Here is a 14816-nt window from a genome sequence, read left to right on the forward strand (position 1 = left end):
ACTGAATTGTCTTTCAGAAACTGCTGCTGAAAATGAAAAAATTATAAAAGGCAGGGGAGCAAGGGCAACATTTAATGATGGATATTGCATCTTTCTTTCTAACTGTGCTTTTACAGTCCTTTTCACATCCTGCTTTTTATTTGTTCTCTGCCATGGTCCCTGATAGAGTTTCCTCCTTCTTACACTTCTTCTGTTACCAGAGTTGATGGATAGAAGAAAGGAAGGAGAATTTTTAAACATTAGATACATTGTTCTCAACCTATTATTTTATTTTTAAAAATTGTATACATTAAATCCGACCCTAATTCTGCTTGATCAGTCACCCTTCAAAACTTAGGTCAAAACCTAATGTTAGATTTGAAGTGAAAAAAGCTAAAATAGACAGCTAGGTAGATAGAAAATGTCTGTATAAATAAGAGTATGTATGGAAATAAAAGTTGCTTCAGTGTTGCTGCAGCTGTGAGAGACCTGGTCCCAGCACATACATTTGGCATGTATACTCACCTTGCTTGGGTATGTGTCATCTCCTGTGTGTGTGGAAGCAGGACAATGTTAAGTGTTGGCATTTGAACTATATCCAGCATTTGCAAAACACTTCTCCAGTGATTCCAGTCAGCTATCATAAAATTGGAAGTATAGTTAATACTGTTAAACTTTGCAAACAGAGATTGGTGTAGGGATCCCATATTGTGTGATTCTTGGGAAGAGCATGGGTAGTGAAGAGTTGAAAAATGCTTAATTTTTCTGATAACAGCTTTAGTGTTTTTGTAAACTAATTCCCTGGTGTTTGTGCTTTCTTCTTTGCGTATGTCATAGGGGTGAGGTCAGGGAACAGGAGGATTGTGTTGCCTTGTTACAGGAGATCTTGGGGTTGCTGCTTTCAGCAGTCAATCTCATTATCCTGTTTCAAACAATGTTCTTATGAAAGTACTCCAAGATCCTTTTTGCATTCCCTTTTCTACTGGATGGTATCCTATAGCACTCCTTCTGAACAAAAGATCCATTTCCAGAAGTTTAGCAAGTGCTTTAATGATGAATGCAACAGAATCCTACTCCTTTTGCCTCTGTGGCAGGGAAAATACATCCAAGGTTGCAGTGCATTTAAGGGCTCTTTTTTTAGGTTTTAAAATACTGCCACTCCTCTCTTCTGCTTGATGGCTTGTCACTTTACTTTGGAGGAGGTGTTTTCTTTCTACTTCTCTCTCTTCCTTTACCTTTTTCCTTTCCACATTTTTGGGTTGTAAACTGTGTAATACTTTAGGCCATCCAGCTAAATGTCCTGTAAAGACTTTATCCTTATCAGCATAAGTTATAGCAAATTGTGCTTGTAGTTTTGCAGAAATATAGAAAAAACATACCAGGGTCTGAATATTGATCCTGTACTCAAAAATAGATACAGTGACACACACAGTATTCTGGTCTGTGTTTGCCTTATCAGCAATTCTGGAACACAATAGTCAAATTTGGAAATTCATAATACTTTATTTATAAATTTGTTGGGTATCATTTCACTGTTGTCATACCCCTGGGGTAGGGGCTGTTGATCACTTTGTCTTAGTCATCTCCCTTCTCTGAAATACAGTCTTCTGAAATTAAATTTGGAAAATTTGCTTGCAAAATTTATCTCACATCTATTTTTCACAACATTCTGATCCCTGGGGAGCTCTGTGTGTGTGTTATTACAGTATCAGGTTTTTATCAGACTTCTGGTGAAACAACTGCCACCATTGTCTCTATGCCCTGATGTTCGGTTCTGAAAGTACCGTATTCATGATAGGACACATTTGTCAGCCACAGCGTTTATTCTTTCTGCTGCTCACACTGAGATTACCTAATGCTACAGTTGGCAGTACAGTATTTTCATGTGCAGTTTTTGAGAAGCTAAAGAGAAGAACTTTTTCACAGTGAGGGTGACAGAGCCCAGGGACTGGCTGCCCTGGGGGGTGTGGAGTCTCCTTCTCTGGAGGTATTCAAGACCTGTCTGGATACCTCCCTGTGCAACCTGTCCTAGGGAACCTGCTTCGGCAGGGGGGTTAGACCCGCTGATCTCTGGAGGTCCCTTCCAACCCCTTTGATTCTGTGATTCACTGGTAGATATAGAAGGAATTACGGTTAATTGTGCTCTCTTGCTGTGCAGAGTAGAGACTAACATTTTTTTCTCATGGTCAGGAAATATTAGTAAATATTACAATAAATAAAAATACCTAAGTAAAATAGATGCTTACAAAGAAAGGTAAGTACAGACCACTTTTTACTCTGAAGACTTGTTAATTTGAAAATATATATGCTCAAGAATCAGTAAGTTTTAAATCTTGTATTTGAGGTTTTCTCAGAAGTCATGTTTAAAGTTCTTAGGGAAAGTTGTGAAAAGGGGTATTTTACAAGACCTCAAAGTATTCTTTGAACAGACATGAAAAAAAAAAGGGTACTTGATAAATTACTCTTGAATAGTAGTTTGTTGCTGCTGAAGGGGAATGTTCCACCCCCACCAGGTGTTTCCACCCCACCCTTGTGCCAGCAGGAGTAAGAACTGATCTGGTTGGAAACTAAAAATACGGAAAAAAGATTGATCCAGCTGACTGCAGAGCCACACAGATACTAATTAGTACCGGACAAGAAAGGATATGCCTAGAGGTGGTGGAGAATCCTGGAACTCCCCCTTTTTGTACAGTCTGGATTGGCTAAAGTGTTAAGCTAAATAGGACGTTCTTAGTAATATGTTCCCAAATAGAATTAATAGCCTTTGTGGAAAAATGCTTCCTTATTCCTTTCTGTGGGATGGTCCTGATCACAGAACGAACATGAAGGCATGAATATGAACAGTGAAACATCACTGAAACACTAATATTTTAGTAAAGAACTACTTTTTATCACTGTTTGCATTGTTCCTCATATTCAGTGATCATTATACATGTGAAATAGCCTGAAAACTAAATAAGAACAATTTTTTTTTTTTTTTTTTAGTTACAAGAGATTTTCAGGAAAAAAAATGAGAAGAGAGAAAGAAAAGGAGATGAAGAAAAACGTGCAATGCTTGTAAGTAAAATTAAAATAGGTGCAGCTGGTAGTTGGTTTGTTTTCTTTGATGTAGGACAACATTGTATTTGTATATATTTCACTAATCAGATTCAAATTTTTAAACAATAAATGAATATTGTTAAATGAATATGTGTAATATAGAGGAAAAAGTAGTATTTAGCCTGAACTGACTTTACTGGGGAAAAAATATTTAAGTGGTCTTTCGAAAGGAAACAAATAGTGTTTAACCATCATATTGCATATTATGACATGACAGTAGAATTGAACCCATTTGGAATCTATATATATAGGCAAAAATTAATAGTAATGACCCAGTGTTGCTGTCTATAAGAGTGAGACATCTCAGTGACAAGATCAAACTATGCTCCTGCTCTCATAACTAAATGAAGCTGTCCATGCAGACATTTTGACTGTGATGCTTGTTCTTTACATAGTAGTTGTAAAATTGCTGATGAAATGTTACAAATGAACTTAGATTTTAATTTTTTTATTAAATATTGCTCATAATGCAAAATGGCTTTATTTGTTTATATTACCTGAATAGATTTTTGTGGAATACTGAATACTCATATAATGTCAAATTTTCATTTCTTAAAGGCACAAGAAAGGTAAGTAAGAATTACACAAGTCTGGTGGCTTGTCTGGAGGATGGCACCAGTAGCAGGAACTTAAATTTACTGTTGGACAAGTGAAAATCAGGGATGAGTCTCTTTCAAGCCCACAGCAAAACAAAAAAAAAGTATTCATTTGCAGTTTGCCTATTGATGGCAAAAATTCCTTATTTTGACACATATGCAAAGCTTCTTATGGTGCCCATTATACTTTGGGGACCACAGATGCTTGATCTCAGACCTTTGTCCCTGAGACCATAGGAAGTTTGAATTTCAAGAATTAATACTTTCTAAACCTTCCCTCAGCATAAAAAGGGACCTTTTCTTCCCACCCAGAGAGACCTATCCTTCTCAGCTTTTCAAAACTGTAGGTCAATTGTTGAACCTTTCACACAGTGTTTATTCTGAACAAAGGAAACTTACACCCAGAAGAGCTTTCAGAAGAAGTAAAGATTACAAAATGGAACATTTCTCCTGAGAGTAATCGCTGCAATTCTTTACTTCTCTTTTGAAAATTTGAAAAATGAGATTGAAGAATGAGATTTCATTTTAAAAACAAATAAATATAATAATATATATAATGAAGATTTGCTTGTCTTAACCTATTCTGTTGCCTTTTTTCCCCTCCTTTGGCTTCATTCTGACATGTGATACTTGACTTGACCCGTTTTTGCTGTATGTCAGCGTCTTCAACTTTATGGATATCATACTTCTACTAACAGTGTATGTACTCTATTAATTTTCAATTTATGCAGTCTTCACCAGTGAGGTGAAATAATATGCTATAAGAAAATTTACTATTTTTATCTTTTTCATCAAGTAAATGACTTCTAATCAGTAAAAATGTGATGGATCTTTACTCGCTTAAAAGGTTGTGCATGCTCGTTGCATGCATTCTGAAACAGGCAAGCCTACCAGGAGGAAAGGTTCTCTGTTTGTATAAAATGAAGGGAACAGTATTTTAAGGGAAAAGACAAAATATATCTTAATAAATTGTAGACTTGTTTTTAATTAACGCATGTAAATGAAGTCATCCTGTACAGGTCATTTGATCTAGGTCTATCTTGTCTCCTTGTGTATAATGCGGAGTAATAATTAGTCAAATGAATCCTTCACCTCTTTGTTCCACCCCAAAATAAAAAAAAAGAAAGCAGAGGAGAGCTTTTATATTTGTGTGCTTCACTTACAGAACAAATAAATAAGAACTTCCAGTCTCAACTAGAATAGGATTTTACAGAAAATAGTCTCTGTATTATGTAGGTGACAGTAAACTTACTTTTAATTAGTTTTGAGAAATGGGAGAGAGAATCAGGAAGAAACAGATCTGCTTTTTTTTTCATGTTTTCATGGTGACCTGACTAATTTTTGGTTCACATCAAAAATAAAAGAGGTGTAAAAACCCCATTAATTTTATGTTAAAATAGAATTATATTTGTTTTACTGTGATTATTGTGGTACTCAAAGTGAGGTGAGGGAGCCTAGGAGAATTAGACAACTTGGAGATTGCAGTTCTAAAGTTGATTTCTTTATATAACCATTCTCAGGAATGCCTGAATTTACTTCCTGTGAAGTTAGCACATACAATTTGGGCAACATGCAGGAAGGAAGACTGTTGAATGAAAAGGTGCAGTGGCATGATACAGATGCTGCAGTCTTGTGAGAATAACATAGTAGGAAAGGCCAGGCCTTACGATTCAGTGGATTTTAGATCAGGCTTTACTGCAGTGAAAGATGCAGTACAGTGCTTGCCACATGTCAGTGCAGCCTGCTATTTTAAACTGAAACCAAACTAGTTAGGCTTTCCTAATCATGTAATAATTTTCAGCTTTAGTAAAAAATCTCCTCCCTGACTCCAGCCACATCAGAATTCTTTATCGAGATGATGCCCAGGTGTGCACCATCCTTTTCTTCCCTCCTGCTACCTGAATGGAGATCTCCACACACCAGAGCTATAGGAATTCACAGTATCTACCACCCCACCCCCTCCCTAGAAAACTGATATTTTGGGTTTCTGTTTCTCCTACTGAAACAAGAAGTGTAACAGCCTTTTCAGTTTGCCTTGATCTCCTGGGGAGTCGAAGATATTTGAGGCCAAGGAGATGCAGCTCTAAAATGTCTGGGACAGTCCATAGTGCTTTGTTTGGCCCTTCTCCTCATTTCATCCTTCACAACAACCTTATTTGGGAAGTGTCAAGGTCTATAAAACATAGATGCATACAGTGACATTTTAAATGGGCTAAGTAATTTGTGTTTTCAGTTGCATAGGTTAATTATTTCAAGTCATGTTCTGGTGCATACTGCAGTTGTGTGTTAAGACTACTTCAGCATGTCTTGCACGAGTGCCTTCACCCAATGCCAACCGGAACATGATAATTATGATCAGATGCATGTGAGGAAAATAAAATGTGCATGCCTTGAAGTACTAATTGACTAAAGTAAATCTCCAGTAAGAGAACAAACTCGGTGAATACTTAAAATAGTTAATTAGAGAATTGTATGCAGAAAAGAATGATGTGTTGTTCATTCACGTGACCCAGTGAACATCAAAAGGATGAGTAAGAGAAGCTGCTAAGGGCCTAATCCTGTATGCACTGAAGTAAACAAATCTAGCAGAGTTTAGCAATTTGGGACTAAATGAAGTTATATATGAAAATACTGTGACAACATACAAACTGTTACTACATAGTAGAGAAAGGTAAAACCAGAATTTTTCAAAAAGGAAACAAAAGTATAATATACATTAAGTGTGGGTATAATTCCTGGTAGTTTTTCATGTTTCTTTGATGACAATTTACAGAAAGAAATGAGTTGAATTGGTTAGTTATGTATATATATGTAATATAACTTGTAGTAGGCATAATGTGTTTGCACCATGCAGAATATATAGAGGCAATAAACATTCAACTCTGTACAATATTCCTTACGATAACAATGTGACTTCACACACCACACAGCTGTCACATCTGTGTAAGTCTTCTAAGACTTCTAAGTATGTGTTGGGTCAAAAAAAAAGGTTTCCATTTGAAGTTAGAAGATTTGAATTCATTATTTTTCTTGCATGCCCAGGTGGACATGAGTGGGAAGCTGTGAAAGTAGGAGACGTAGTTTTGGTTAACTTGTTGAGGAAAAAGAGGAAATTCATTCCGTTGAAAAAAACAACCTCAAATAACATTCTGCTGTCTTTAGAATCACGTTCCATAGATTCTTTGGGTGGTATGGGGGAATAAATGTATTACATAGATCTTCCAAGACTTAACTGCAATATAAGGGAAGCCTGCCTCAATAAGGGATGATTTTTCAGGCTTCCAAAATTGAAACATTTCAGAACAAAAAGGTAAGCATATTTTACTTTAAGAGATTAAACATATTCTATTTAAACATGGTAAACTGGATCATGTGAGTAGTGTTTTCTTGATAAGTATGTTACAACTGAAGTTAGACTTAGTAGGCTTGTTTTCTGCATTTCTTTACTGGTGCAAGTATATCATCTTGATTATTGGAGGAAATTAAATAACTATTGGTATGGTGATATATGTATTTTGACCAATGAGAAAGCAAATTTCATAAGTATATACATCATATTTTAGCAAACAGAATTGTTAGGAAGAAACAACATACTGAGTTTAGATGGACATTTTCACATGTACTTTTAATAAATATTTTCACTTTACATTTCCCATATTTTGTCACAGCCAAGTTATAAGTGATAAACAAATAGCTGCAATGGACCGGTGTTCCTTTCGTATGCAAAGTGCCATGTAACTAGGTAGAAATTACTCTGCATAGAAGCAAAAGAATGAAGCTGTGCTTTGAAGCTGGAAAAGATTTTAAAGTCTGTTAAAAGTTGTTTTATTGTTCTTTGATTTTCAAACAATTGTGCCTCTTGAAACTTCTGCAGGTTCTTAAAACAGAAGGAGAGGACCTTGTCCCCAGAAGCTATTGGGATACTTTGAGACGTAGCACAAGCCAAGCACTCTTTTCGGACCTTGCGGAGGTATATGACAACCTCTGTCTCTGGTCCATAAACATACTGCTCTTTCATTTATTTCTGTTCTGATTGTTTTCCTATTGTATACACTTTGTTTCTTTTCTTCCTTTTAATTACTTTTTTTTTTGAATGAAAGTTCTCAAATGAAATGGATTTAGGTCTGTGCAATGTGATAATTGAAAGTTGTCATTTCCAAGTAAAAGCAAAGATACCTTTTGAAAGAGTTGGAAGACTGAGTCCTCTTCAGTCCTTACCATAAGAATCATTTTCTAACACCAATGGTGACAGTATTTCACAGTTAAATAAGTAATATGAGAACTGTAATGAGAGTTTCAGCCTTTTAAGCTTTTAATCTTAAGGTCCTTTATGTGTTTTTTATGTATGTTAGCAGACCTTGTCTTCACAAAACTAGTATTGCACAAAGATTGTTTGAGTTGTTGGATCAAACCAGGACTGTTTTAAGGTAGCCAAAATATTAGTCAATCTTTTTTCATATTACACAACCACTGTGGAGTACTAGCAGTATCACTGCCATCAGATGAATGTCCATAATTCTTTCAATTCTAGTAAGATCCTTGTTTCATGATCTGCCTTCAGTTAAGACATTTGCATTGATCATTTAAGAGGGTCAGAAAACCGTAGCATTTAGGCTTTTCAGTGCCCCATACAGTGAGAGTGATTGCTCTGCTGGTTGTGGTGTTAAAGAACATACAGCAACTCTCCACTGACTATCGGGTCTCAAGCAAGTTCCGTGCTTCATAAGCAGAATCATAATGAGAAAGAACATGGAACTGAAATGCACCTCCAGGGTAAAACAATCTTTTTCTTTGCTTCCTAAGCAATGTATGCTCCATATGAAAAGTAATTAGTGTTTTGTCCCTGCTGTTCCTCTGCCAAAGCTATTGAATAACCTGAGGACTCAGATGGACTTTTTCTAATTTCCAGGCTAATTTACTCATGGTGCCTTTATACCAGTCAGTTATCCCTTAATTTTCATTGGTCTTTTTCTTCATTAGTGTTAATCTTCTTATTCATGTTTGTGCTTATAAACACCGTCATAGCCCTCAGTTTTAATTACCATAGGCTAAACAAAACAAGGTCTTTGATTCTTCTCTGAAGGTAGAACCTGTATTTCCCAGGTATCAAGTAGGCCTTCTCTTACCTCTCAGGTTGAGTTCATCTGGCTTTGAACAAAAGAAAATGTAGTGTTACAGAGTTGAGTTTTATACCAATATTATTTGCAATGTTCATAGTAATAATACAATCATAGTAAGCTTGCAGTAAAGCAGTATACATAGCCTTTCTTTCCTTTTAAATTGATGAGCTACTGAACAATTAGTACAGTTATTCGTCCTTATTTATTCCTCCACATTTTAAAACCCAGGACATCAGTGTTACCCTGTTACCAGGGAGACATCAGAGGTGAGAGAGGGCTACTCTTTTCATCACTCTTTTAAGGAGCTTGGGTCACTGAGTTTTCTGAATTAACTGTCATCTTTATCTAGGTATCTGGCATGAATTCAGTTCCAAGTATAGATAGACTTAAGTGTGGTAATCTCTCCACATCCTTAATCTGGTAAGAGATAGGGTTTTTTTACATCTGATGCTTCAGACTAGTATCTGTAACTAAAATGTAATTGAAGCTTAATAGCAGCTATGCTAAAAATGTATTTAAATTGTAAAATGTATAAAATTTATTTTAAATCATTTTATTAAGAAAAATCACATCCTTCATTTGCTCCAGTGACTATTACCCACTTCTTAGCATAATCATCTTTATCTTGCTTGGGTTAAGTTTGAGCTGACTGGCTTTCATCCCTGTTCTTATCTCTCCCAGGTACTCTCACATCTGAAGATTATTATAGGCATCTGTACTAAGAAAGTGGCATAAAGCTAGGTGACACTGAAGTCAGTGTTGTTTCATAGCTTTTGAGAAGGCCTTGTGAAAGTTGAAGAATAAATAAGGTTCGTTATTGTAGGAGTCAATTTACAAGGTCTCTTGGGGGAGGGGGAGAAGTTATTCATCACATCCAGTTTCTTTCCAGGACAGTTTATGGTAATGTTTCTGCTGTTCCTAATTTAGCAGCTACACTATCCTGTTGGAATATGACAGTTATCACTGAAGTCAGATTGTATATTTATTCTTAAATTACTAAATCAAACTGGAAGTCCACACATTCATTATCACTAGTGAAAAATCAAGGACTTTCAGTGGGAAAGCTTTTATTAATTCCAAGCATAATATACACGCTTCATTCTCAGACTATGTTGCTACAAGTGGGCCATTGCTCATGAGTGTAACTTACTTTTAGTCACCCTTCTTTAAACAAAAGTTTGAAATTAATTTTGCAGGATATAAAAAAAGATAAATCTACTGCTCTTGTTAGGAAATTGAGAGGAAAAGATGTTGTTTTCATGCAGCAAGCCAGTAGTATAACTGAAACACTTGTCTTACCTGTTTGTCTCTTTATCTGAATTTGTATTAGAGTTCATGTAGAGGCTAAAAGAAATGATGCAGTGTTTTATTTTCATTTAAATAACTGCAAAATGTATTACTTCAAAATAGTCTCATATGTGTAGATATGGAAACAGGTGTGGTCATTGCATTTGCACTGATATAAAATAGATAATTCATTTTATTATGAGCAACAAATAATAGTTTTTAATTTATTAAGGCTTTTGTTTTTATCCTTAGCCCTGAACAGAGAGAATTTATTTAATGCCATCAACGCAGAAGAAGCACAGGAGTAGTTTTCAGTTGCCTGCAATTCTGCAGAGAAGCATAATGGGTTGAGTTTCTGGGGTGAGGTTTTTGTTTGGGGTTTTTTATTTAGTGGGGCTGACCAAATGGGAATTGTGAAAAGACTTGCAGATTGTGGGGTTTTTTAATGGTCCTTTAGATATGGGTGAATGCAACCTAAGTCTAAGGTTTTGAAATGTTTTTTGCAAGATGAAAGGCTGTAATTTAACATTTGATATCTTTGCAGTGTACTTGAGGGAAATTGTTTGAATGTACTCAGGGATTTAATTGCTTGAAAGACATAGGAAATCAGGGTATCTGTGTTTCAGTATATTGTGTCCTGCAGTGGAGGATAACAATATTAAAAGACAAATAGTGATTACTTTTCTGAAGTAGTTTGCTCACTTGAAGAGCAGAGCTGTCTTAATTGAAGGACATGAAATATCTCTCTACCGATACATACACTATGTCATCTTATTTCTCCCTGGAGAAGCATATGAGAATAAAGAGGAAGCTAGAGTACATGAAATACAATCTTGAGTATCCTAAAGTGATTATACTAAAGCACAGAAAAATCTCTCTTGTTTCTTTAGTTCTTGGATGTTGAAAGATGGATTTGTGTGGTTACTGCCTCATGTTTTTCCTTGTTGATACATAAATACTCTTAATGGATGTTGCATTTTACATTGTTTACAAACTAGTATTTACATTTGAAATTGATATAGTATATTTCATGTACATGTAGCTATGAAACAGGTTTTCATGGTACATGGTGTTGAACTACTTCAGACCATTCAAAATATCTTCCAAGTTCCGTCATGTAGCATTTCCCCATCTGCTATAAATACACAGCCTCTGCAGTTACGAAATAAAGTCAGACTTAAAGGACTTTGAGTGCAGCTTCCAGGTTTATATATGCTGATCTTTATAGATCTGTACAAACAGTTTTCTATATTACAGGAAATCCCATGGGTTTGTAATCTGTCATTATGGTGATAACTCAGTACTGTTAATTCTCCCAGATCCTTACTAGGTTTCTGTACCATGTGTTAGGTTTTGTTCTTGAACAGTAGAGCAGTCAGGCACGCTTCCATGTGGTATTCCTGATGGGTGGTAGCTTGCCTCGAAAGAGCAGAGAGTACTGGCTCCCACTCTTGGCTTTTCATAAAGTCTCTTCATGGGAAGAAAAATGAGAGTTCAGACAGAAGGTTCTCCCTACACAGATACAGCAAGGAGACAAAATAACTGACTTTTGAAATTCAAATGTCAGCAGATACAAGTTAATGCCAGAAGGATGTTACCATGGTGGAATACTGTGGCTTATCTAAGAGCCCTGTATCACTGAATTATTATTCTGTCACTTCAGTGTATCAAGAGTTTCTTTGTAAAAGAAGTAAAATCAATACACATACACAGCAGTTAAGGGTAATGTATATGTAGTAAAACTCAGAAGGTTGCACAATCACTGTACAGGGATGATAGTTCTGTTTATATGTCTGTCTTACTATATACAACTTTTCTTATTAAAAATGGTTAAAATGAGTTGGTTTTACTCTTCTCATTCTGTGTCTTCAATGTTGATAATTATTTATTAAGGAAAAAATGTTAGTATATGCTCAAAGGTTCCTGGCTGGTGCAGAGACCACCTGTGTACTCAGTAGATGAGGAACATTCTTAAGAGAATGAGTGAACATACTACTTCATGAGTTCAGAATTTCTTAAAATTCTGTTGCTCTAAATATATTTGGGCAGTAATATTTAGACTGTAGCCATGTGTTACTTATAGAAAAGAATCATATAAAGTACACCTGACTGTTGTGAGTGGGTTTGGAATACAATTCCATACTTAATTTTGAAATAAAAAATAAGAGTATTTGAAAAAACTTCCTCTAATTTCTTTGTAGCTGTGTAGTAGAAGAGAGATTGTGTAGAAGGGAGTTATTTTTATGGTTTACGTTAACGGACTAGGACTCTTTTGTTTTTCATCAAGAGTTTCTGGTTTTATTTTTCATGCTTCTTCCCCCTTCATTGCAGCTTCCATTATATTACATTGTTGGTTTAAGTGTTTTCTACTAAATGCAATTAACAACATAATGCTATTTTGTGTGAAAATTGCATGACTAAATTAATTCAGTGGATTTTAATACTAAAGTCTTTTTTAAGACTGAACATAAAACACAAAATCTTTTAATAGAAAGGTCTATTGTGATGATAGGAATTCTCAGATTATACTTTTGAAACTGATCCAATCATGGCCTCTAATTTCTTTTTTCTAATATTTAAGCGTGCTGATGACATTTCAAGTTCACTATCAGATACTACACTGCTTGTACACTTCTTTGGCAAGAAAGGAAAAGCTGAACTGAACTTTGAAGATTTTTATAGGTGAGTCTCAACTGTATTAATTCCTTCTAAAAAATTCTTTCATGCATGTTCTAATTAATGTGTATTACATTACTATAAAAGTAGTCTATGCAGACATGCATCTAAAGTTTATGTTCCCTTTGTGTGTGATATATATACAAAGAGTGAAGTAACACAGTAAGTGGACCAACAATAGAAGTCCTGTACTAATGCTGCATCATTTCCAAATGTCAATAGTACTTGTGTATGTAGTTGCTTTGGGATGCAGAGGTTGTACCCTAACCCTGTCCTTATCAGTACACAGGAATTTATTTTTTTTTCAGTGCTTTTTAAAAAACCAAAACTTTGTGTGCATCTCTGCCCCTGGGGATGTGCATCTCTGCTCTTAGGGACATACTTAAATGTAAAGATTTTTCTGAAGCTATCGTGGAGGCAGTTTAACATAAGCTTGTATGAGGAAAAAGGTGAAAACACAGTGGAAGCTGTTGGTGTAATTATGTCATGGTTTAGCCCAGCCAGCAGCTGAGCACTAAGCAGCTGCCCACTCTCCCTCCCCAGTGAGACAGGGAGGAGAATCAGAAGGAAAAGGCAAAACTTGTAAGCTGGGATAAGGACAGTTTACTGGGAGAGCAAAGGAAGAGGAAAATAACAACAATACTAATTAAAAATACACAAAACAGGTGATACACACTGCCATTTGCCTCCCCAACCTGCTGCCCAGCCCTTCCCTGAGCAGTGACTCCTCCCCAGCCAGCTGGACAGCACCCTGCTTTGGGTCACCTGTCCTGGCTGTGTCCCCTCCCAGCTTCTGGTGAGAATTAACTCTATCCCAACTGAAAAACGGGACAATTAATACTCAATTTAAAATAAAATCTAAAAAGTTAGGGACAGCTCTATACAAACAGAGTCATAAAACTGTATGTTTCTGTGTGATATACGGTGTTTGGTTGTTGTTGCCTCAGTAAATACTCCTGATACCTGTTGTCTGCATAGTTACCACTAAGTGTGCATTCTGATCAGTCAGATACTGGAAAATATTTTGCCATAAAATGGTGTGTCTTGAAAAGTATTCAGGATTTCACATAATATAAAATCTGTGTCATCAAGTGAGATCATGATGTGAGGTCAAAAGAACCAGAAAAGGTGCATTTTCAAAAGGCATCTAGTTAAAATGTCCATTAATTGCTGTAAGTGGTGTTAATGCTAGAGAAGTCAAAACCTAGTAGAGGAAAGATTCATCAAGTTTTACTCAATGCTACTTTACCAGCTCAACAAATTGTTAAACTGTGGATTAGTGACAGAAATACTATTGTATGTTTACCTTGCACTTAAACTTTTGCTTAGACATCCGTTTGATTTGAGCTCCTCATAGTTCTTAGAAGTCAAATTAAATATTAGAAAGGAGTGTTTCAGACAGTGTCTATAGGATGGGAATTCTTGGGAACCTGTAACAGGGAACTGTGTTACACGTTGTGGTTGATAGTCAGGTGAACATGAGCTCCCAGTGCAGTACTGTGACCAAAGACCTAATTTGATCCTTGGTTGTGTAGCTAGAACATCAAGCAGAATCAAGGAAGTTACATATATATATGTATATAATACATATATACACATAAATACATATATATAATTTCTATATTTATATATATAAACATAAAATATGTTGTTAAGTTGGGAAGAGCTTATAGAAATATCGAAAGAATAGTGAATTATTAAAAAAAGTTTAGATTGAAAGGCTGCAAGAGTTAATCATACTTAGCTTGTTACAAATAGAAAAGTAAGGTTTCATCACAATCTGTACATAGCTATATGGGGAATAAATTCTTGGAATTCATTTAGTTCTATGATGGAGTTTTCAGTCTAGTATATGAAAATAAATAGCAGTGACCCACTGAAGAAGAAAATTAAGTAATTAAGTAAGTAATTTTAATTCTTATTAAAACACGTCAACTTTGCGTTAAGATTGTTGTCTTAATTAGAAAATGAGTCAACATAGGTAAGGGATTTACCATCAGTGCTACAAAAAGGGAACTAATTTGTATAATGCTACTTGCCTTTACATTCTATGAGCCTT

General features: G+C 35.5%; 1 protein-coding gene across 1 annotated transcript in view; it reads left to right on the forward strand.

The window, feature by feature from the left end:
• Positions 1 to 14816, forward strand: part of MICU3 (mitochondrial calcium uptake family member 3) — a gene marked incomplete at its 5' end in the record, with an annotated part of 51250 nt that overhangs the window by 23343 nt on the left and 13091 nt on the right. The window contains 3 exons of the mRNA XM_084266807.1: positions 2965 to 3036; positions 7549 to 7644; positions 12663 to 12763. Of these exons, the coding sequence (XP_084122933.1) occupies positions 2965 to 3036; positions 7549 to 7644; positions 12663 to 12763 (269 nt within the window). The remainder of the gene's footprint in view (positions 1 to 2964; positions 3037 to 7548; positions 7645 to 12662; positions 12764 to 14816) is intronic.

Source organism: Gallinula chloropus (assembly GCF_964237585.1).
Source record: "Gallinula chloropus genome assembly, chromosome: 7".
Classification (NCBI taxonomy): Eukaryota; Metazoa; Chordata; class Aves; order Gruiformes; family Rallidae; genus Gallinula; species Gallinula chloropus.